The 26154-nt window shown below is 39.4% G+C and overlaps 1 protein-coding gene across 1 annotated transcript in view; it reads right to left on the bottom strand.

The window, feature by feature from the left end:
- The window catches only part of veph1 (ventricular zone expressed PH domain-containing 1), a 90604-nt gene that overhangs the window by 17975 nt on the left and 46475 nt on the right, over positions 1–26154 (bottom strand). The window contains exons 7-12 of the mRNA XM_037775194.1: positions 24698–24918; positions 22434–22655; positions 20706–21076; positions 15991–16130; positions 15021–15155; positions 2950–3067 (exon numbers count right to left, since the gene is read on the bottom strand). Of these exons, the coding sequence (XP_037631122.1) occupies positions 2950–3067; positions 15021–15155; positions 15991–16130; positions 20706–21076; positions 22434–22655; positions 24698–24918 (1207 nt within the window). The remainder of the gene's footprint in view (positions 1–2949; positions 3068–15020; positions 15156–15990; positions 16131–20705; positions 21077–22433; positions 22656–24697; positions 24919–26154) is intronic.

Genomic DNA, 26154 nt, shown 5'->3' with positions numbered 1-26154 from the left:
GCAGAGCTGGAAGAATGGCTTTCATTTGGCTTTTGTACTGTTTGGATCGGGCAGGCTGACGAGTGTGTGTGTGTGTGTGTGTTTACTTCCGTGCATGTGTGTGTTTGTGTATTCAAAGAAACGGCTGATGACAGATAATGACATGGAAGAAAGAGAAGATGAAAGGCTGTAAACCCAGCTTAATGACCGCTTCCAAATAAATGAACGGAATGAACAGTAATTCCAAGATCGATCATCACGCACTAAATCATCTTATAACGTGAACACTGACGACTGTGGAACCTTTTCCAACAAGTGAATTAGACGGTGCAGTGTTGTTGCTCCAAGTGCTGTCAGATTTCAGACTTTCTACCTGTTTTCTAAGCAGCTAAAGGTAGTTAAACAACTCATATAACATGTTAATACAGAGTCATACTGTCGATTTCCACGCAGACTATAACTGTGAGGGAAAGGACGTGTGTGTGTGTGTTGCTTTTGGATCTATTAGCCCCAGGACATTGTACTGGCAGCGGAAATGAGCACTGAAGTAAGACACAAAGCAGAACTGATGGCAGGATAAAAAATAAATGTGGAAAATAAGGCAATAGTCTTATTGGAATTAGCCCTAATCATACTTGAGCGTTTCCTCTAATGCTGGGGACAGATTGTTATTAATTCTAACATACAGTGAAAGAGTGAGTTTCTCTTACTTGGCTCTGAACTATTAGCTGCATTTAACCAGTTTGCTTTTATGTAAATGTGTCAGGCTAGAACTCGGGCTATGTAAATATGGTGTTGAGTGGTAGATTGTGCCACAATAATAACCACCAGCACCATATTATAGACAAAAATACATATAAATACAAACGTCAATATTCATGACATAATGATTAGTTTTATTAGGTACCCTGTGGAGTTTCCACTGATCGACAGTTGGTGGCAGCAACATGCCAGGAAATGTAGCAATGCACCAATAAAAAGGCAGGAAAGAAGAAGACTGATGGATGTAAACAATGCTGGCTCCAAAATATTTTTTAAAAATCGTCTTTGCAAATGTTTTTGCAACACGTTTGTTAGACCTCCCTTACTGAGAAACTGTAAATATAACAACTCCTCAAGGCAGTTTATTCCGTATTTATGAGTTACTAAGTGTAACTATTTATAAGTTGTGTCATTTGGGAGTAGTAATCTCAACATTGCACAATAATTATGTAAGTTTGGAATAACAAAAATAGCTTGCTTTTTATTATCTTGACATTTCAACATAAGCCAAACACACATAACCCAAGTTCTCATTATTACCTGTGAGATACTGATGCAATAATCATCTCTAATCTGAACTTTTCTCCCTCCAAAGCACATAAATAAACACACGCACACATGCTCACAATAAACTTTTACTGCATCCCATCTGACTGTTTCCTTCCAACAACTTCCTGCCTAACTTTCTGGGAAATACCTGCTGGCTTCTTATTAGCTGCCATCAAACAGCAAAACCTGAAAACACCATGTTGCTGTTTGAGACGGAGGTTCACAGCTACTCATTCTTTCAAGTTTACTTTCTCTGAAGCCAGTCCCTTTCATTTTAACCTTATCACCCCCGACTCACCTCCCTCCATATCTCCTCATCACAAGACAACATCTGCCACAAACTGCCCTCTTCTAGCTCCTCTTGCATAACTAATAATAACTGTTTCCATGTGAGACGGGCAGAGAGATTACACGCTGACTTAAAGCCCGTTTCCTAAACTCTGTCACACTTGCTATCCGAAGGCTAAACTGTCATTGATCAATTTATAGTCTTGTCATTCAGCTAGCCTAAAAAGAAGGAACGTTTGTTTTTATGTTTTTTTTTTTTTTTATATTGTCTGTGCTTCATACATTTTTTTAATATTTTGGCCACATTTTATACAGTTTTAATAATAATAATAACTATTTTAAGTCTCCAGTGTGTATAATTGGTAGAGTAGGCAGAATAAATGTGATTTAAGGTTTTGGTCACTATTCTAAGTCTGACTTAAAGTGCTCATCGAAGGGGGTCGCTGATCCAGAGTAAGCTACTCAGAAACTGACTGATTACAGCGACCCTTCAAATCAGACTGGCAGCTATTAAACATGAGCTGCTCTTTGCTCCATTTTCCCCTGAATGTTCTGGGAAAAGATAATTCCCCTTGAAGGCATTTTCAGTGAAAATATCCCCTGGAGCTCAGCTCTGTGATGGTTTTACCATCAGGCCTCAAGGGAAACACAGCGGTGCCCAGGAAAGTTGTTGACATGATTGAAAATGAGAAGAACAATCCTTTAAAATCCCACTTCACTTGTTCATTGCTCTGTTAAGACAACAAGGGGCAGGAGCAAATCAAGGGAAAACACATTGGAATGTAGTCTGTCAAAGTGAGTAATATGATGTTAATATATGAGAGAATATGTGAGACGGAGAGGGTCAATTTATCACAACCTTTCTTTCTGTCTTTTTTTCCTTGTGCGTTTCCTCTCTGCCTCACCTTTTTTATACTTTTCTTGGCCGTGAATTTTGTTTGCTTAGTTCATCCATGAGTGGGTTCATCATCAATTCACAACATAATCATAAATTCAATGCATAAAGAACAAAACATAATCTTACAGAAAAAAACTACCTGACCTCCACTGAGAACTTAATAGTCCGTCAAAGTGTTAGCTGATCCTATCTCTGTGTTTTCTTAATGACGATTCTCATATTAATATGAAGTTGAAACAACGGAGAATGTTATTTTCTCGTTTTACTGCTGCCAAAAAAAACAATCTTAAAATCTGAAACTTAAAAAACATAGACTGTTATCAAGGACAATAATGGGCTTTTTTCCCCCAAACTTCTCTGTTAGTTTGTATGAAACCAACTTGGTTATGCTCGTACACTAAACTATGTGTACTCTAATCATGGTTACATATAATTCGGCCTTTGTTTAAGTGTGTGTGTGTGTGTGTGTGTACCTGTGGCTTTCTCTGGGTTGTTACACATGAAGCAGAGCCAACCTCCCTCTTCCTCGCTGTAGCCAAACAAGTCAAAGAAACGCACCTCCTCCAGCTGAATCTGGAGACTGTCCAGGTCCTGAAGACAGATGAAAAGAAAACAGAATATTTATTAACAGTCCTGCAACTACATTTGAACTTTCTATTCGGTATGTCATATTAATATTGACAATAGGCCTACAGTATTTCACAGAAGACATTTCAACATGTCACAGTAGAAAAAGCACAAGCGTAGATAATAAAATGTGTGTTTCAGCTTCAGTTTCAGTCTCCTGGTATTGTGCATGCTGTCTCACTGTCACAGCTTACTGTCTGATCCATCCACTAATGTTTTTATTCATTTTTTCCTCTGCACAGTGCACACATAGCCTACAATAGGACTGAATTATTAGGATATTTAAATAGCTGTATATTATGAAAATAAAGTCTACATCATAGATTTTATTAGATGGATTCCTATAATATTTTATCCAGTGTCCTCTTGTGCTTTATATAATATCTGTGGAGACAGGAGTGTACAAACACCTACTCTTCATCTTCAGCTTGAACAAAATGCTTAAGTTCAAATGTGTTTTTTGACCAGTGGGCAACTCCGATTGTATAGAAGTCTATGAGAAAATGACCCTACTTCTCTCTTGATTTATTACCTCAGTAAACATTGTAAACATGAGTTTATGGTCTCTATCGCTAGTTTCAAGTCTTCTTCAATACAGCATGATGTTCATTTAGTAAATTATGGTTCCATTTAGAGTCAAATAGACCATAAAGCAGGGTATCCTTTAGGGCGTGGCTACCTTGTGATTGACAGGTCGTTACCATGGCGTTGTCCGGCCTGTGTTTTCGTCTTACACCTTTAACCCTTTCACAATGTGTTTTCAATTCACAAAAGTTAATTGTAAAAGTTTTGGTCGCCTAAAAAGGTCTTATTCAGTTGTACTTAGCTCCACCGTCTCATGTCACTTCTGGTTGCAAATAAAACAAGATGATGACGACCAAAATGCCAAACTCGAGGATTCACAACGGCAGTCCACAATCTAATGGGTGACGTCACGGTGACATCCAATTCTTATATACAGTCTTTGTTTTTAACCAAAAGCACCACTTTAGAAGTCTGGTGGAAAGATGCAAAAAACAAAGATGATATTTGTTTTTGTTAACTAAAGTAGCTCTGCTCACTTTGTTTGCTGCTGCTACTGGCTACTGTATTGACAACTGATGTTCTCAGTTGAAACAACCAATATGGGGAAGGAATAGGAAAGTTTATTTACAGTATTAAGTTTTATATATCTAATACTGATGCGTCAGCCCTGATTCTGATCCCATGGGCTGGCTCAGAGTCTCCCCCCTGTTCTCTCTAGTTTCTACTACTACAAAGAGTGAGAAGAAATAGGAAAACAAAATGGGAATTTACAGGAGAGGTCCAGCCCACAGAAATCTGTTGAAGCTTGTTAAAGCTGCTGTACATGCAGATACACACACACACACATATCACAAGCATATACACACAGATGATAAGTGACCCTCTCTAAGAGGTTCTTTAAACCGTCACATTCCAGTTATGGACTGTGCAACTGTGCATCAGTGTGTGTGTGTGTCATATAAAGTAATGGAAACCAAAACATATCCCTGAAGACCCCCTGCACATGGTAAGAGTTATACTTCACTTTAAATACACACAAACACACGTCAGTGACAGTTAAGCCCAGGAGATAATACATATTTCTCTTAGGCAGGTTTGGTGAAAAACAGGAACACTTAAGGAGATGATGGATTACTGTCATCAGTCTTCATGACAAAGAAGCAGTCATTCTCCTGCGTGTGTGTTCATTCTGTACTAATGTAGATTTGCCCACAGTATCTCTGTGTATGTATTTGCTGTTTAGTCTAATCTTTCTATAATGAATTCAGTTTAAATATCCTGACCGCTTTCACATTTTCCGATGATCCATTTAAGAATGAGAGCAGTATTTCTCACCACGGCAAAGTTAGACTCACGTGAAACGCCCAGAGGGAGCTGGATTTAAAGGAGTATAAGAAAAACAGGTAGCTGTGATGGCTGAGCTACCAGTGTGTTTGACCTTTCGACCCATGCCCCTTCAGGCAGTCCTTGATGTTAATGAGCGATGAGGATGCAAATTTGAAAGCTGTTTCTTTATGTGTGTTTTTACCATTTGGACCACTGAACCCATGTTTCAACACACACACACATTCACACAGTACCCACCACGATCAAGCACACATGTGATTGAAAGAGTGCCAGAGCATTTAGATTCATCCATACATCAGAGCCTTTCTTTGTGTTGTAATTGAGGTGAAAGGGCTTTGCCTGCGGATACAGATAAACCAGGACCATGTGTGGCTGAGAGAGATCTGTGGGTTTACGCGAACATCATTAGTCTGATACGTTTCAGGGGACTGAGTGGTCTTCGGCAGACACATGTTGCAACTGTGAGAAATCCTGATTACTGAAAAATCTGAGGCAGTATGAGAGACAGAAAGGTGGATGACGAGGTGAAAGAAAGAGCAAATAGAAGAGTGAGTGGATAGAAAAAACAAGCGAGAGAAATTAAAACATTAAGAACAATTTTGAGGTACTTTTCCATACTATACTACTTTATACTTCTACTTCACTACATTTATCTGACAGCTGTTAGTAGTTACTTTGCATATTAGAATTTCACATAAAAAACACATGATGAACTTTTAAAATAAAAAACATTCATATAGATGTTACTACCAAATGGTAATGTAGTTAAACGGGCACTCCACCAATTTTACACCTGAAGTTCAGTTTACTCTTCATAAGGAGTACTACTCAGTCTGAATAATGTCTTCATGTGGCTCTGGGAGTAACCTGACCCGCCAGATAGTTAGTTTCACAGAACCATCCGAGAAGCTGTCATTGGAAACTGTTTCTTTCAAAAAATACTTGGCAGGTGATTGGATGAACCATCTGTCAATCAAACTCTTGCCGAAGCCAGTCAAGAGAAGAGCCAATAACTTCTTTTCCATCGAGAAAAGCCTTCGGTGTCGTTGTTTGTGGTTCTTCTTCGCAAGGTAAACTGGGGAGAGCTCTCTGAGATAATAACTCTAATGATGTCATCAGGGTTATCTCCGTTTCAGCTTTAGACCATAGGCTGTATATAAGAAATGGACGTAGTCACTGTGACGTCACCCATTGGTTTGTGGACTGCCGTTTTGAAGCCTTGAGTTCAGCATTTTGGCCGACGCAAGTGACACGAGAGGGTGAAGCTAAGCACAACCGAACACTGAATAAGACATTTTTAGGTGACCAGAATGTTAATATTAACTTTCATGAATTGAAAACACACTGTGAAAGGGTTAAGGTTGCAAGACGAATACACGGACAACTTCCCAGACCAGACAACGTTGTGATAGCGACCTGTCAATCACAAGGTAGCCACACCCTAAAGCATATCCTGCTTTATGGTCTATTTGACTCTAAATGGGACCATCATTTACTAAATGAACATCATGCTGTATTTAAGAAGACTTGAAACTAGCGAATGAGACCATAAACTCATGTTTACAATGTTTACTGAGGTAATAAATCAAGTGAGAAGTAGGATCATTTTCTCATAGACTTCTATACAATCAGACTTCTTTTTGCAACCAGAGGAGTCGCCCCCTGCTGGCTTTTAGAAAGAATGCAAGTTTAAGGCACTTCCGCATTGGCTTCCCTTTTCAGAACCGGCCGTTGCCCACTGCTTGAAATTTAAAAAATGATAACAGAAAGAACATTATTATTCATTTGGAGTCGTGTTTCTGAGAACCTGATGAATGTAAGTCCAATATTCACTCCTCTTTTAGCTCTATTTTTGGTCTCTACCAACTCCTGAGGGAAATATGTGTCTCTTTAGCTGCTAAAGGCTCTACTATGTTCACCAGCTAGTTGCTAACTGTGTCTGTCTGCTGACTGCTGACTGCTGCTGGGCAGGTAGTGTACAGGGTTTTTAGACCTTGTTGCGGCTGAAAACGACAATATGAGAGCAGTGAGAGTGAACCAAAACAGTAAAGTTGTGTGCCGAACAGCTAAACAATGAGCTGAAACTCACTATAAAGCTCCATAAAGAGTAGCTTTTTTCAGGTGATAATTCTCTGTAGGTTCATTACTAAAAGTGTCCACAATGTTGCACTGTTTTCACATCTGATACATGGCTATTAAATAAACATTGATTATAGCCTCTTTAATAAAGGATCTGAATACTTCCTCCACTTCATGGTGATCATTTTTGACACAAAACATTTAATCCAGGTTACTCATTCAAGGAAATGGACCTAATGCTACACAGATACAAGTTGTTAAAGTCAAATTGTGCCTGGAAGAATTACCTCTTGAGGCTGACAAACAGGAATTGCTCCTGGCATTTACTCATTGAATCATTTTGGCATGTACATAGTGACCTTCATTCCAACAAGTCTTGGCTCTCAGAAGAGACAATAAAAATAGAGCCTCTTCAGGATTAAAAGGCTTAAACAAATGCCAAGTTAATTAAAATAACTTTAACATTGTTTACTGATGAATAACATTACATCTATTCTCTAAAAAGCAACAAAGGAAAGACAGAAGCGGAAAGACAGTGAAAGACAGACTGTGAGTCAGAAGTTGAGCAACAATGTGTGGAAAGAATAAATCAGTGAGCACGAGGCCCGAATCTGCTGCATAACACAATGAGAAGTGAATCATTAAATCAAATGAGTAAAATAGCTCATGTGTGCATTTGTTTCCTGAGTCCATTAAGAAAACCTCAAACTAAAGTCTGTGTGTGCCAGGCTCACCACACTGTAATACACAGCCGACAAGCCGTAAATGATTTGTATATGGTTTTAATGAGCCTTTAGAAAGAAGTCACTGTGTTTAGAGTGACAAATGTGCCGCTGGGCAACGGGCAGCTGTGGACAAACACAAGCCTATATTCGATCCATCGGGACCAGAGAGGTGGATTCAATAAAGAGATGAAGAAACAATGGCTGGATTATAATCTGTCTATCCTCATGTAACCCCCTTTACCCTTTCAGTACGCCCCCTCTCTCTCCTACTGCACCCCCCCGACCCCCATCGCTGTTTGTAGATCATCATTATAATTTGATCAAGATGGAAGATTGTAACTGCGCATGACTGACTGCAACTGCAGGCAGACCACAACAGCAACGATGGAGAGCTGTACTGAATCTGAAAAAGATGTTCAGAACAAAATTCTTTTGTTCAGTTTTTCAAATGCTATTTTATGGACATATGAGAAAACTAGAATTACCGCCTCGTGGTTGTATGCCTCCGCCAACCAGTCAAGTTGCAGTTTAAATCCATGTCTGTCCAAAATGTCATCACTTCATCATGTTATCCTATTAGACATTTGTGTGTAATTGTCATAATTAGCATATGAATTCTTGAGTAATGGCCAAAAAAGTGTTCTTAAGGTCACAGTGACTAAATTTGAACAAATTCCTTCCAGGCGGTCCTGAGACATCGCGTGATGTCGACAGACATGAGGACACAGTGACCTTGACTTTTGATCACCAAACTCTAATCAGTTATGGCTGGATCAACACCGAACCTAATAATAGGCACAACCAGGAGATTTACTGCATGTACGTAAGTTTATTGAAGTAAATGAATGAATGAATGTATATCAGATACCAAGCATCACGAAGGTACTGCTGCAGCAGGGAGGAGAGAGGGAGAGAGTTGAACAAAAGAGCCTCTCTACAAAGACTCAGCCTGCTAAGCAACACAGATGCCTGCCAACCAGATGATCAACCTAGAGGCTAAACAGAAAACACTAAGTAAAACAGGTTGCAACACTTCCCCCCATAAAGATAACACTTAAAAGTGACATTATTCAAGTGACTAGGCATCAGCTTCAACATTTTCCTGGCCTTTCTTATGGCGGAAGTCCAAGTTGTAGTTTTGAACTATGTTTGGCCTCTGGTTGCTGTTGTACATGCAATGTAGAAACACCAAAGGGTTATGGTCAGTGTAAACAACAACAGGCTAAGAGGAAGAACCAACAAAGCTCCCTACCTACTGACTTTCCACAATTGTTTGGTTATTTATTGTTAGTTTGTTAAACTCGTCTGTTCTGCCAATTTTTGTTGCAGCCTTTGAGCCAGGTTGTAACAAGTCCAAGTGGACGTTTGTGCCAAATTTGAAGAAATTCCCTCCAGATGAGAATAGACCAGACGGACGGTCATACGTACGGATGGACGGACAGAAAACCCCAAAACATAATGCCTCCGGCCACGGCTGTCGCTGACACAGGGGCATAAAAATAAGTCAGTAGGGTGAGATACTCCCACTGCTATCCTTGTTGTCTCACCTATTGTTATAATGTTTTTAATTAAAGGTGAACTCCACCGATTTTACACATCAAAGTCTGTTTACAGGTCCTGGGGAGTTCTAATGCATATGTAAAAATAGTTGTATGAAGACTTTTGTGTCTTCAAAGTCTGATAAATTGCTTCAAGTGATGTCACTTGAGTCAGCGTTGGTAGGGGCTCAAGACTACAAGTTTGAAAATGTAAATCTGAGTTTGAAAAAATAATCTGGGGTTGTGGAGTTAAGGCCCTGACACACCAAGCTGACGGTTTGCCGTCGGACAGTTTTGGGTCGTCGGTGAGCGTCTGTCTGCCTAGTTTTTTTGGTATGTCCCGCACCGTTGGCTCTAGTATGCATGTGTTGGAGGTTTATCGGCCGATTCAGCATGTTGAATGTTGAAAGATGATATCTCTGGTTCTGCTGCATCAATTTCAATCTTAAAAAAAAACTGCCCATCATGAGTCAATATAGTGCAATGCTAAATTGGTGGAGTACTCTTCTAAAAACCTGAATAAAACGTTAATATACTAGAAAAATAAAAATATTCTGAGTTAATTCTAGTTTTAGAAAAGGTGAAGAAAAAAAATGTGCACTTTTCCGTTAAAATAATCGTTCATTAACTGATTAAATAACTTAAGATATGGCACACAATTCTGAAGTCAGTTAGACGACATGCTAGTCTCGTTGAGGAGGTTGTATCAGTTAATTTGAACCTGGAGAGGAGACAAGAAGAGATAAAAATGAGAGGAGAGGAGACAAGAAGAGATAAAAATGAGAGAAGACGAGACAAGAAGAGATAAAAAAGAGAGAAGACGAGACAAGAAGAGATAAAAAAGAGAGGAGAGGAGACAAGAAGAGATAAAATTACAGGAAAGGCGACTTGTAATGAGACGAGACAGGACGGGATGAGACAAAAGGGGAGGAAGGTACAGGAGACGAGACACTTTTTGGAGGTTTCCTGAATAAACGGACCAGAGAGAGAGAGAGAAAAGACAGTGGGAGGTAGAGGCAAGAGGAGGAGGAGGAGAAGAGAGGGGAGTGTGAGTCAGGAGAAAGGTGAATGGATGAGATGTGGGAGTGTTGGAAAGGGGAGTGGATGAAGGCAATAAACAAGGCACAGGCTTTATTTCTGTCTCTCTTGACTTTTCTAACCCTGTCTGGGCATAAATGGATGATGTCCTGATATTATAAGGCCATTTCAAGCTGGCACAGACAGAGGCAACAATTCTCATATGTAAACCAGATCCCATAAGTCTTTTTGCTTCCGTCTTGCCATCCTGTCCGTTTTTTTGTCTGTCCTTCCCCAAATGTCTTTATCTAATCCCAGTCTCAGTCTTGAGCTTTACTCTATCTCTTGGTATTCATCCTCTTCCTCCACCAAACTTTATCTCCACCAAAGTTGTGTCAACAAAACGCTCTCACTCCAGGCTAAAGACAGAAGGTGAAACAATACTTGTCAAGTATCTTCCACTTTGCTAAAATCATATCTCATGCCATGTCTTCCCTCTTTTCCTCTTTTCTCTTGCCACATCCTCTCCACAATTTCTTTTTTCATTCTATCTCTTCACAATCTTTCGATCACCCATCATCCTCCTGAATGTTTACTTCCTCCTTCATCAGTGTTTAATCTCTCCACATTTTACTTGTTTTTCCTATAACACATATTTAATTTCTTCTCCTTCAACCATCTTTCTTTTTACTTCCATCTCTTTTTCCTCTCCCCTCTTTAAAATTTGACTCTCTCCCTTTTTCCTTCATGCTTTATCTTATCACTCAGTACCTGCATGTTCTTTACAAATTGTGCCCATTACTTTTCCCATAAAATCCTTTTCTTTCATCCTCCAATCTCCACTTTCCTCCCTCGTACAGATTTATGTCTGTTGTGGCAATGCTGGTGCGGCTCTCCAATTTCCTGGAGTTCATTTAAGTTTATTCTTAGTATTATCCTTATCTCTTGACCCCTGACCAATTCTTCAGCTTGTTTTACTATTTCCATGCTTTAAACCCATTACCTTTTTATTGTTACTGTATCTATCTCACATCCATCCTTGAAGCTCTTACATCCCTCCATCCTGCTCATCTTTGCTCACACCGGCTTTCTATTATCTCTGTCATAAAACTACTAAACTGTGTAGCCAGAGGCCATACACAACTCCCTCCTAAATCTCTGAAGCCTCATAAAGCCCTGTAGTCTCCCTTTAAATCTTCCTGTCAGTACAGACATAATCGATAACCTTTTCTATCTCATGTATGTAATAGCTTTCCTCCCTTTTGCATTTCTTCTCTCCTCATCTTCCACTACATGTGTTTCTGATTGGCTGATGGTGACAAGAGTGAGGCTGTAGGACTAATAGAGTGGGAACAAAAGCAAAGAGGAAATACAGAGCATATGGATGGAAGTAAAGGTCGTGGCCTGTTGAATCTCATCTTCTGTTCTCTATGGCTTTTCTTAGTGTTCCCTGGAAAATTAAACTCACTGGGTCGGTATTAGTCGACGTCATTACATCTTATTACAACCAGTTTAACCAGTTGTCAGCATATTTTATACACATTTGACTTTATCTGTAAATGTGTCCTGATGAATTGCTCTCAGGTGAATCTTGACTTTTACTAATGAATGTGAATGTGTGAAGCGTTAGATGACCCAATAATCAACCAGTTCTCAATAAAATAGCTCAGATGTTTACATTTTAGAGCTGTCGATGTTAACGCGATAACAAGACAAAATCGATTTAACGCCACTAATTTCTTTAACGCATTAATACAATCGATCTTTCGGAGGTTGTAGCGGGCTCAGTTTTAAAGATATTATATGAAACTAGAAAACCTAAGGAATCCATCGGTACAAGCTTGTCATACTAGCTTGTCGGGAAGGAGGTTAAATACGCTCCAAACTTGCACTAAAGTTTGGTGAGGAAACACTGTCATGTTCTTTGGGTACCCACGAGCCTCCCCTTTACAGACATGCCCACTTTATGATAATCACATGCAGTTTGGGGCAAGTCATAGTCAAGTCAGCACACTGACACACTGACAGCTGTTGTTGTCTGTTGGGCTTCAGTTTGCTATGTTATGATTGGAGCATATGTTTTATGCTAAATGCAGTACCTGTGAGGGTTTCTGCACAATATTTGTCATTGTTTTGTGTTGTTAATTAATTTCCAATAATAAATATATACATATTTTTTGCATAAAGCAAGCATATTTCCCACTCCCATGTTGATAAGAGCATTAAATACTTGACAAATCTCCCTTTAAGGTACATTTTGAACAGATAAAGAACATGTGATTAATCGTGATTAATTATGCATAATCATGTGATTAATCACGATTAACCATTTTTATTGACAGCCCTATTACATTTCTAATATTTATTATTTTTCCCTTCGCGCTATGCAGTGCTGTCAAACAGTGTTATCTTTTTCTTCTCTGTATCGCAAAGACATGGTGTGTCGACAAATTACAATACAAACAGTGCAGCCTTGTCCATTTTCCATCGTCATCAAAACCTTAGCCAAAGTTTACATCAGAACATACTGACATAATACACTGTTATTGAAAACATGGCTATGCATTTTGACTACCTCGTTTGTAAGCAATGACACAAGTACTTGTCATGCTGATGGCACCGACATGTTCATTGACTTAAATTTTGATTTGGTAATCCATTGCGTGGTGCTGTTTGTACGAATTGTTTCAAGAAACGCACTTACTGTTTTGCAATTGTTAAGGATGATTCAAGACATGTACCAAAGCGACTGAGAAAAACTGTAATGCCAGCTCTGATCATCACATCACAATAAAAGCAGCTCAGGCTGTTTGTCAGGTCTGTTCAAAACACAAGTAATCCTACAGCACAAACTGTGTCTGTATTACATTAAAAGCATTTGACACAAGGCTAAAAAGCATTCTGGTGCATAAAAACGTCCCCCAGGAAGTGACCCGTATTTTACAGTCTCACGCTAGCTTCCACATGTCGGTACATCTAGAGTTTTTACATTTCTGTCTGTGTAGCAAAATAGACCAGACTAATTAGTGAGCTGTTGAGGTGCAGCAGAGGCTAGCTGTTCCCCTCCGTTTTCAGTCTTTATGCTAAGCTAAGCTAACCGGTTGTATATTTTTCCATTTACAGACATGAAAGTGGCGTTGGTCTCCTCATCTAACTCTCAAGCAAGCAGATTTTAAAATGTCGAACTATTCCTTTACGGTACGAGTGTTCCAGTTGGGGCCAGTTGAGAACAACATATTTTACTGTTGGCTAAGCACATAAATCAGAGTTTTACTGGAGCCTGATACAGCGAAAACAGTAAAAGCAGAAGTTTACGACCATGTTTGAACCGTTGAGCGTCACACAGCATGAATCTTCCTGCCCTGCAGTGGTGGAATGTAACTAAGTACATTTACTCAAGTACTTAAGTAGAAATTTGAGGTACTTTACTACTTTAATTGAGTCATTCTTTTTATTGTACTTACTACCTCTACAACACTATATCTAAGAGGGAAATATTGTACTTTTACTTCACTAGAAATATTTTACGCTTTAGTCACTAGTTACTTTAAAAATGAAGATAAAAACATTTCATGGTTCCAGCTTCTCAAATTTGAGGATTTGCTGTTCTTAATTATTTAAAAAAATAAAAAGTATTATTAATAATTTTGAGGTTTGCTGGACAAAACAAGCATTGTGAAGGTGTCACTTTGGGCTTTGGGTAAATTGTGATGACATTTTTCACTATTTTATGAATTTTTACAAACCACACAATCAGTCGACTAATCATTTATCATTAATCATTAGTTGCAGTCGTATACAAAATAGTTAAAAAGAGCATCACCTTAACCAACTACAACTGTAAAATCCTGCTTAGCCAGCCTTACATTAACGTATAAGTAATATGAATCTAATGATATAATATATAATAGTATATTATAACAGTCGCAGGGGCTATTTTTCTGCATTGAGTGCTTTTACTTTTAATACAATTACCTGATTATACTTACATTCTTTGCAGGACTTTAACTTGTAACAGAGTATTTTTACAGTGTGGTATTAGTACTTTTACTTAAGTAACGGATCTGAATACTTCCTCCACCACGGCTGCCCTGTGTACAGTTGGTGTGTGCGTGTATGTGTGTATGTGTGTGTGTTTATGAATAACAGGGAATGTTCATGCTCCATATGGTAACCATAGCTGGTCCATCTGATTGCAGCCACAACACACGTTTAGAGAAAGACAAACCACAGCTGTATTTTCTTTGTGGGTCTAATTATTTCCTAGCGACCACTTAGCTTGTCACATCATGAAGGGGCAGCACGAGGAACACCACCCACATCCACGCACTTACAAAAACAGACACTGAAATGGGCACATATATTCACACACACACACACACGTAACATACACACGTCGTTTTTTTCTCATTTAGTCAAGCTCTGTAACTCAATCTTTCACACAAACACACACACGATTAAGATGAGGAGTCGAGGTGAGCAGAGGCCTTGTATACAGAACTGTCCATTTAGTGCGTTCCATATTTAAACAAAGTGGATGTTGAACTTTGACACTTTCCTATGTTGGAGTTTCTTTTTTTCTTTCACTACCGATGACTTCATCCCCTCTGCTGGAGACGGACAAGGGGAAGCAGCATGCACGCACACACACATACACACACACACACAGACACTGTGGTCCAGTACCTTCCTGTGTGGGGTGGTGTGCTGCGTCATAGCCATGTGGAAGCTGTGAGCTCCTTTCAACTGCGTCTTCTCCCAAAGAGAAGCAAGCCTCTGGACACACTCGTCCCTGGAGACCAGTGCGACACTCGATTTACTCTGGTTGAAAGAGAGAGAAAAGAAAACAGAAGGGAAACAAAACCCCCCCCCGTAAAACAAAGATGTGGTTTGGATAAAGACGGAGGAAAAGTATGGGAAAACAAAGCTACTCTTGTTTACCATTTTACATTTGAATAGATGCAAAAGCGTTTTGCATTCCAGGATATTTCACAACTGTAAAGCTCTTTATATATTCACAGATATGAAAAGGAAGCTTTCAAAATCAACATTTAAATCAAAGATTATATTTTTACTGCGAAATGAAAGGTTTTCGTAAGGGGGATGCACGCTGGATACCGTCTACCAGGGAGATTAATTACACATTTTAAAGCCCTTACACATCATTGCTCCCACCCGTAGACTGAATCACTGACATTTTCTTATTTATAAGGCTATTCTTGGTCTGCTTCCATCCTACCTACGGACCTACATCCTTCAAAAAAGTACAGGAAGTTACTGTCTTCGCTCCCAGGACTCAATCCTATTAACTGTCCCCAAAGTCCGTACTGAACTGGGAAAAGGGCATTCAAGTATGCTGCTCCCTCTTCTTGGAATCAATTACAAAATGACCTGCATCTTCAAGAGCTGGTCTTACTGAATGTCTTTAAAGTGCTTCTAAAAGACTTGGAAGTGTGTGTTTTATGCCTGCAACCGTGTAACTATACTGCTGCCTTTCTTTGCCAGGACACTCTAGGAAAAGAGATTTTTTTATCTCAATGAATTTTACTCCTGGTTAAATAAAGGTTAAATAAAAAATAATAAAAACAAAATGTCTTTCTGCTCTGCAATGCAATACAACTTCAGTGAGCAAACCAGAAGCACATTTTGTGTGCACCTGTAGATGCAGCAGCATGATGTGTATCCAAAGATGAGGCTGTCGGCTGGTCAGGTTGAAGCAGGACTTGGCGTACAGACAGTAGTGGCCCTTAAGAGGACAGGAGAACGACAGCTTGGCCACACATCCTCGATTTGAATCTGTCACACAAAACACATAAAAATGTCTAAATTAATATTTAGCACATGCTCAAATTGAAAAGCTAAATCAGAGTCAGTTCGCTCTCTTTCTCCGTGTGCTTCTCTCTGCCACTTGCACATGTGGACTTGTGTAACCTTGGGAACATATTTACAGAGTGATTCATCGCATGCAAGGACACTGCGTCTCGTAATCATCAGAGGGTGTCCTTTCTTCTCACCACCACCTCCCACGAACTCCCACCTCTCAGCCAGGGAGGAGAAACCAGTGACTGTTTCATGTTTCTGTGCTTCACAAGAAAATCATCAGAGTGGAGATCAAAATTATATAATGGTTTCTTTTGGAGTTCATTTTAGTATTTCATTTTTATTGTATGCCATAAAGACAACGTAAAATGATATGGATGTTCTTTTAGCTGTATGATAAGCTTTTAAAAATGGATTTTATGCAGCACTGCTGATTTCACTGGTAAAAGAAGATCAGGATTTCTTCTGTTTTTAAAGCAATAATTACACATTTTTGGTAATAAGTTTATTCACTTAATTGTGGAAGGTTAGATGAAAGGATTGAGAATGTGGATAGTATGCACATTCAACCCCAGCTGTAATAAGTGTGAGTGCAAAATTACCATCAGATTCATAATACAAGCACACCGGCCAACTTTTGTGGTGAAGTTATTGTCAGAGAGAAGCATGGCCCCTTAACAAATCATCAAAAGAATTGCACGCCTGAACATTGGCTACATATGCACAATTTCATGGCAGTAGAAATTGGTGGGAGTAGCCGATCATTATAGGCAAAAACTTAATAAAGTATCAATAAAACATTAAAGCCTTTTTAATTAAATGGGTTTAATCTGCTACGTATTTAGTCAAAAATCCTGGATTTATGTGTAAAACGTTCGAACGCACGGTTTTAGCACAAATTAGGGTGGATGCACTGTTTGTGAATGAGACCCAATGAAATTTGCACGCTCCCAAAATTTTTATTGATGCAACGTTTTTTATCTATAAAGTCTTTGACAGGCAAACATCCATATGAACAAAAAGCAGGCTATATACACAGGCAAAAAATTACAGTTCCACCTACGATGGAGTCTCCACTAATTGTCTGGCAACTGCTTCCAGCTGAGAAAAAGTGCGGCACAGAATCCCCCGTGAAACAGCAAATTTTTTTTTTTTTTTTACAGACTGTAGAGGTGCTGGTTTACCTTTCATTTAACTCTCAAAGAAAGTGAATAAGTGCCATTCCCTAAATGGTTAAATGAATCAGACATCTTCTAGTTTGAGTCATAAAACTGTAAAAACTCTAAAGCGATGCTGGATATCTCCTACAAGTTTTAATAACAAAGTGAAACTACTAGACTGAAGTGGCTCAAAGTGATTTAAAACCAACCTTAATTTGTTATTCTTGACATGGGCACAAAACCACAAATGCACAAAACCAAGGTTATCTCAACCCATAGGAGACATCGTGAAAGAGAAACGCTTGACACTATGTGTGTGTGTGTGTGAACTACAAGGTGTGTCTGCTTATCCTACTTCACTCGTTAGCACGCGTGTGTTTCTTAGACAGTCGGTGACGCTGTTTATTTTTTGTGTCAACATGTGTGTGTGTAGATGTTTGGATGGCGGATACACACGCACTCTTCTGTGTAATCCCCATCCCCTGAGATTGGAGGGTCAGCAGCTCAAGCGTAGGTCAGCCAGCAGCATGATGACATCATCCAGCTGAGACCACCTGTGACATCATATCCTCAGTGCTTAATACTAAGAGAGCAAATGCAAAGCACCAATTATGGATGGAGGGATGAATGTGTGTCCATGTGGATGTGTTTAACAACTGTATATTTACATTCATTTTCAGATTTTATCAATTAACCAGAGGCCAAAGGAGGAGTTTGTTATTTTTTCTCGTTTCCTGTTATACACGTGTGCATGCGTGTGTGTGTGTGGCTGCCTCTTAGTTAAAATAACATTAAGGCCAAAGACGGAGCAATAACATCCCCTCCTGTCAATCACAATATCATCACCTCTCGTGTCGTGTGTGTGTGTATGTGCGCGTGCGGGTGAGAGAGCTTTGTCTGTTCTTAATATGTTCAAAAGACTGAGGCCGTGTCCCCATAGGTGGGGCTCACTGCTGCAGATGGCTCAGACAAAGGTATACACAAAGGTTTGTATACTGTCCAATTGCATATTTATTTAAGTACTGTGTGTGCTGTTAAGTGTGAAGTGGTGTGTATTGTTGAATTTGTGCATACACCCTAACAAGTGTGTAAAGTACCAGAGGTCTTATTGCCCAGCTTAATGTATTTTATGTCTAAATGTGTCTATCTTGTACAATACGTGTATTCAATGTATCAAATGCATATTCCATGTTGCCGTCGGTTGCCGTTAGCTGTATGATTTACATCCCATTAAAGGGATAGTTTGGGTGTTTTGAAGTACACCAGACCAGTACACTTAAACTGATATTGATTTTTTTAGGTGGGCCTTTCTTTTAGGTGGCTAAAATATGTTTTGCTGGGCCCCGTCCACAGCAGTAAATCGCTGTTTCCGTGCGATAACTCCTCTCTGCTTCTCCAAACTGGAGGCGTGCCGACCGTCATCTACTGTAGGTAATACACTGACTATGGATAAGTACCTCATACAACCCCCACTTCAAAACACCCGAACTATCCCTTTAAGCTAAGATTCATCATTTCAGGAGGGACTGGATCAAGTTTAAAAAAATCTAATTTAATATGGGAAAGGTGAACAGCCGCTGCCACAGTACAAGATGACAATGAAGTCTTAAATCAAGTGGAGCAAATCGAATTGAAAAATGGAAAATAAGCAGAAATCACATGAACGAAAATAAAATATCAAATCCCTGAATATGAGAAGATTCAGAGGGGAAATGTGAAAATGGATTAAAAAGTTTGAGAAAGTGGATTAGATTAGTTTGGAGACGCAAGAGGTTTCTCATTTCATTGTTTTTTCACATGAACTGCTTGACCCTCTTTTTTCTTGTCAGCACACACTGCTACAACTAAGGTATGAAAGCATGAGTGCACACACAGAAATCTGCACCGACATATACTTGTACTTGCTGTATACATAACATTCATCTGTTTCTACTTAAACCGGACTATGTTATATAGATGTATCTAAATTTAATAACCCTGCCCACTTCAAAACAATTCTCTGCCTCTATACCTTGATTAGTTCTTCTATTAACAAATTAGCTCCATGACATTTGCCCTACACAGTTTGGCTCATAGTTTTTTATGCAAGAGTACATTTGTTCCCTCCAGATTAAGAACAAGTACAAGTTCACTGCAGCTGAATAAAAGGACAGGCCTGGCAATGCTCCCCTGGAAAGACCAAAACCAACAATAAATTGATCACACTGACCCCTTTAAGGTGATACCATCTAGAATCTGAGTTGCAAAGATTAGATATCAACCAAAATCTTTTCATGCATTGTGTTTGTTTTTTGTAGGGTTGTCCCGAATACCATTTTTTGGACTTCGAAGCTTCGGTGAGAAATATTCAAAGTTATTGGAAGCTTTGTGGTGCATGTTTTTCTGTCTGTTTGTCTCCATCTCCTCCGGTTCGTTGCCTGGAACAGTGCCGCTGCCGCACTACTGTACACACACCTCTAATAGAATAGAATAACTAATAATAATTAATGTTGAATATGAATAATGTTGTGGGATTATTTCTTATTTCATGGGATCTATACATTATTATTACATAGTTATATATACACAATTTAAAAATGAAGCTTTCGAATAGTGATTTGGAGGTTGAATACCATGGCAACGGTCGAAGTTTCAAAGCATTCAGGTCAGCCTTAGTTTTTTGCATGGTGGCTTGCATATAATGTAAACCCATGGATGAGGTCGATGGGGGGACAAAGACGACAATGTAAATATAATTATTCAATGTCAAATCAAAGGCCTGATCTGGGGCTATATTTGGACTAATAGTCTCTAGAGGGAGATAAACAATAAATAAAAAATACTTGCTGTGCTCCTCGTCAGTAACTAAAACTGCCACTCATAACAGAGATATTCCACAGGAAAATCATGTGATCCTCTTCACCAGCTGGGCTGATGCCGCACGCAAAAAGTCAAAGATACCATATAGAATATATGGTGTCTGTCCAGACAGGATATAAATTATAGGAGGTGCTGTAATGATTACTTGGGTAAACGGAGAAAAATCACACTCATATGCCCTTTGGACGGGATTATATTCACTGATCAACACATGCAATATTAAAAGAGAACTATTCCCCCTAGAGAAATAAATCCCTGTCTGATTGGGGCTCAGTGTTTGTGTATATGAGATAAAGATTGAAACCGGAGAGGGGAAGAGGAGGTGCATTTATACCGCATCATTAATCAACCCAGACACCACGTCGGAGTGTAATCTCCTTCAGGTTCAGCAGGTCACACAAACCCTCCCTCTGCCGGCTCTCTTTACGTCACTTTTCTTCTCCACCTACTGCATAAACCAATAAAACTGTCATCAAATTATCTCTCGTACTTATCTCAAAGAAACGCATGCTGTTTATCATGTTCACATTACCTTCTATCGTGCACTGCTCCGGTATGGGGATCTGCTGCACCATGTCTCTACAGAACTCTCTGATGGTCTCCATATTGTCTCTTAAATGGACGAAGAGTCTGTCATCATCCTCCTGCTCCTCCTCCTCCTTTACTCTGCTTTGACCTTTCTCAGCCTCTTTGACCCCTCTGTCCAGGGCGGCTGTGATGAGCAGCGAGTCGTCACCCGTCAGTGTCCTCTCAGAGGGCAAGGCTTCCTGGTTTTCTGAGTGTGAATTCACCAGTGTGTTGGAGAAGATGTTATCTGGACTTGGCTCCAAGCATTCACCGTCCTCCCCAGTGTCTGAGTTGATGGAGCGCGAGCGTACAGCGTGGAGGGCCAGGCTCTTTGACCTAAAGAGAGACCAGAAAATTTAAACTGCCAAAGTGGTTTCCAGGGTTTGGTTTTGTTCCAGGGTTTTGTGGGTAAACCACTCAATGCTTTTGTAACAACTAAGAGAAAACCATACAACAGCAAAATGTCTGAATTTCAACACATGGCAGGAGTATTGTGGGCATAAGCATGATTTTGCTAAAGATATTGATATTTTGTAATCAGTGTCTGCCTTTGCTTGAGCATCTTTTTTGTTGTCTATTAAGTACTTGACAAATCTCCCCTTAAGGCACATTTTGAATGGATAAAAAAATGTGCGATTAATTTGCGATTAATTGCGATTAACTATGGACAATCGTGCGATTAAATATTTTAATCGATTGACAGCCCTAATTTTAGGACAACCTAATGTCATTTTACGACAAAACATTGTTGTATAGTTCTGCAGCAGAAACATTACATTAAGTTATCGACTTATTGTACGATATATGGACATGACCTTGATCATTTTTGCTGACCTTGATGTTGCCCGTTGTGTTTACATGCACATGATGCCAGAATAAACAGCAGGGACTTCCCTACCATTATAAGACTTGGGCGAGTTTTTTTCACAGCACCTAAGTCGACAGAAAAAACTATGCTGAGACAAGTTTCGCTGTAATTTCTGGTCGCGCTGCTTCTGTCCCCTCGTCTGTACTTGCATTATTATGCTATTATGTTATCATTATATCAGTGGCATAAATTAGTCTTTAATAATAATATTGTTTATTGCAATTATTTCAGGGACAATATACTGTATCGTCCTACAAAAGTAGTTATTGTGACCCGTAAGGAGTTGATCCACTTCCTCAAGAAAAGACTGAAGGCAAAAAGACCCCAGAAGATACCTCTGCTGATGTCTAAGATTCACAGAGCCAGTCATTCCTTGCTAAGGATTTGTCATCTGATGTGTGCACTTTAACATTCGGTCATTGTTTCATTTCAAATTTCAAATGTGTTGGGAGTACAAAGCAAACACAACAAAAACTGTAACATTATCTCACTCGTTAAACTCACTAAACTGCAACGTAAATAACAAGATTGAGCTTCCATGTTGTGTTCTCTCAGCATACAGTATGAACATTTTTAATTTATTTTAATAAACAGTATCTTTGTATCTTTGGATAGTGTGTCTTTTGTTTTCTTCAATAAACAGATACAGAGTAGTGACTTCTTGGCTCAAAGGATTTCTTGTTAATTTGACTGGAAATCAATAAAATCCACCAGGCTACACAGTGACAGTGATAACAGTATGTTTTTCATAAAACTAATTCTTACTATCCAGTCAGATCTAAGTAGATACTCAGCAGAGCCACTTCATGGTACATACTAACCGACCTGTTGAATCTCATTTCTCGTCTCTCCTCCCTGACGGCTTGGCTCAGGCTGTAGCGTCGCTGGGGAGCAGGAGAGTCCTCCGCCTCCTCCCCCGCTCCCTGTCCCCCCTCCTCGCCCATTTTCTCCTCAAAGGCCTGGATCTTCACCTGCAGCCGCTGCTCTGACCCCCTTCCTGCCCCTGGAAGAGATGCACAGGGAGACGGCGGGCACGCCTCATCTACCCTGTAGATCACACACATAAACACACACAGGGCAAAGGGTTGGATTGCATGTGGTGTTGGGCACGTGAGATGAAGCTGGACAGACAAATTTGGATGGATTTCAGTAGCCTCCCTCCCTCCCCTTCTGGCTAGCCTGTGATTCTCGCTTTCTCACGATGACTGGCTCTATTTCTGTGTCTCTCACCCCACGTGTCTCTCTCCCTCACTTGGCTTTGTCTTTCTTTGTCCCTCACTATGGTGCCTGTCTCCTCTCTTTTGCTCTCGAATTATCCCCCCTCTCTCTCTTTCTTTCTGTCCCTATTTTTTTCCCCACAAGTGGCCTTTATAACTTCATTAAACAGTCCAGTTATTTGCTGAAAGAGGACGTCCAACTGCCCCCTTTGTTGTTTTTCTTCTGTCTTCACCCCCGGCTCTTTCACTAATAAACCCTCCTGCCTCTCTCAATCCCTCGTTCCCTCTATCTTTCTTCCAGAAGACCCCAAGCAAAGACTTTGGAATCCTCCAATCCTGCACATCATGTTCTTGTTTCGGAGGGAGCTGTGCGTGTCATTCCCACGCTGCAGCCAGATGAATCCCAGTCAACTTACGCACATTAACACACAGAAACAAACAAATGCACATGTTGGGCGTGCATACTGCATTTTGAAGCACTTTTCATGACTGTAAATATAGAAATGATATAAAAGAAGTCATTGGAGGACAGACTTAGACATAAAATAATATTATGTTTGTACAAACCCAGATTTTTTAGGTTTTAGTACCACAAATTGATTGAATGTGTGGGTTCAGTATATGTATTATCTTGGCTTTGTGCAAGTTTCAAAACTCTACTCTCTGTGACATGCAGATAAATCAGGTATGTTTTTATACAAACACCCTGTGGTTCAAACAGGAGACAGTATTTAAATTATTTAATTAATACGGATTTCATTATCAATTTTGTTCCTCAATCCAGTTGTTTACAACTGGCATGATTTATCCTATGTCATTTATCAACAACATTTAAAGCCCCTAAAAAGGTAATGAGTAAATAAGCAACAATCAAAGTTTAGATTTTCAAAATTTGCTTCATCAGAGCTGTGTGCAGATTGAATCAGATTTGAAAAACAGTGGCCTTTCAACACAAGCAAACAACCATAACTGCTGACTGGTGAAGTACGTGACGTCACATTTTTCCAACTTCAAACCAGTGATGAAAACACAGGCAAAACAAAAAACAGACAAACCCATCAGTCTTTGTAAGAAGCTGGTTAAGAAAATAGGCTGTCAGTTCCTTTAAATAATGTGAAGAAATAGCGGACAGTTTATGTTACAAGCACCAATAAGAATATGAACAAAGAAATTTGTCAGCATTAACAATGAATCTCTAGTGGTCTAGAACTACTTGTTGGTGTCCCAATAATAATCTATTTATAGAAGAAATGAATGTTACACTGTTTTGAAAACCAGAGGTTTTTATCTTTCAGAATCTGTAAACCTATTGCATGTTGTCCACACTATGTGTTATTACGAAGTATTTTAACAATAAAGTCGTACAGATATAAACTTTGTGAATGTAAGAACGAGATGTGATCAAAAGATCTGTGATAATGTTCTCATAAGTACAATATCATGCTTGATATTGCTGGAAATGAGAAATTTTGATTTTATACTAGGTGAGAATGAAAATCTTAGTTTTTCCTTAATTGCATCTCCATTTACTCTGGAATGGTAATATAGTTAAGTTTACTTAAAATGGATTCATATTCATTAGCGTCTTACCTTTCAAAGGAGACCAGATATACGCGTATCAGCCTTATGGTTGAGGAGCTATTCCTGATTCATTTTGGGTATATTATTTTAGGCGTTTTTTCTAAAAGATAGGGCTAGGGCTGCAAGGGCTTAGATAGTGTTCAAAGATAAAAAAGAATCCCTATCACCACCTCTAAATTTCAGTAGTTTACACTTTATATCCATCCATCCATCCATCCATCTATCATAAACAAGAGGGAAAAAAAGACATAAGAGGATGAAAACACAGCCTATAAATGTGTGTCTCCTAACCTGCAGTGCATGGCCGTGCTCTCCTCCAGTCTTCTCCCCAGCAGTCGGGCTATAGCAGTGAACGAGTTGCTCATCCGGTAGATGTCTTTACCGCAGCCTCCCAGTAAAGAAGGGTAGCGGTCGGTCAGAGCTCTGATCTCCAGCAGCAGTGTGTGGTGAAAGCTGTGCTCCATGCTGCCCAGACAGGACACCAGGTAGACCAACACACTGTGAGCATGAGTCTGGAGAAAGGAGACAACAAAGAGAGAGAGACAAGATGTTAAAATCATAATATCTGGTGTTATGATTCATGCTGGTCCCAGCATAAAACTAAACAAAGAAATATGAAAAGAAAGAATGAGATTGCCAACAAGTTGACTTATTGTACAAAAAAACATCCAGTTTAATTGTTATTTCTAATGTTGTTGGTTGTTTCTGAGTGCACTGAAAATTACTAATAATGGAACCAGTGTTGTGTTATAAGACGGCTTGAAAATATTGTGTCAATACATGTGTTTTGGTGAAAAAAATAGTGTATTTTGTGTAATTTGACACACATTAGTTTTACAATTCCAAGCAGTTTGGGGGGGTTTGGTGCAATTTTTTTGCTTCTAAATCAGGACAAACAATACTAAATACAAACACATGCTCTCTGAAAACTTGGCATTTCTGTGTAATAAAACACATACAGACAGTTCATCATTCTCAGCCTGTTTTTTTGTAAAATGTATCAAGAGCATATACAATCTGTTCACCCCCTGACAATAATATTTCACAAGGTTTAACCCTCTGCTACACATATTTATTGTATTCTCAAAGGAAGCCTCATACATCTATTTAATATTTACCATTTCCTGTAATATGCAATATCATACTCAATATAGCCCTGTAAACGCAACATGTACTTTCATTTAATCACTATTTAAAAGGTATAATATGCAAGAATTAACCAAAAAACAATGTATAGACTGATACAAAAATAATCCCTCTCAATCATCACTTATGCCCCACTAGAAATGTGTGACAGTGTCTGTTTCTGCAGAGACCCTGCAGCCCTCTGCCTGTATTTTCTCTTTTCTTATTATTTTGATTTACTCGAGATGCTTCTGCAAGTCATCAAACAGCCTTTGGGCCCCACGTGGGGGTATAATGGGCCAATAACAGCGCGTAGGGTGTGCAGCCCGTTCAGGTGGTACCTTTAAAGACATAATATGTAGCCGTTGTCGGTTGCTGTTTGTAAACACACAGCATTCAAAGTTGGCCAATCCTCCTCGGCTCAACAAGCGAGGGAGGGAGAGAGAGAGAGAGAGCAGCGATGGTCGAGAGAGCTATAGAGTGAATGAAGAGAGGGAGCGCCGTTAGTGAAAAGAAAGCAATGAATCACAGAAATAAAACGCTATTTTCTGATTGTTTCACGGCGGTTACGTTCTAAAGCACAAACAAACACGACACAAACAGTGCACAACCCTGCGGGAACA

The sequence above is a fragment of the Sebastes umbrosus genome, chromosome 7, assembly GCF_015220745.1.
Source record: "Sebastes umbrosus isolate fSebUmb1 chromosome 7, fSebUmb1.pri, whole genome shotgun sequence".
NCBI classification, from domain to species: domain Eukaryota; kingdom Metazoa; phylum Chordata; class Actinopteri; order Perciformes; family Sebastidae; genus Sebastes; species Sebastes umbrosus.
Note: the sequence above shows the minus strand (reverse complement) of the source record. Positions and strands in the feature narration are given on the sequence as shown.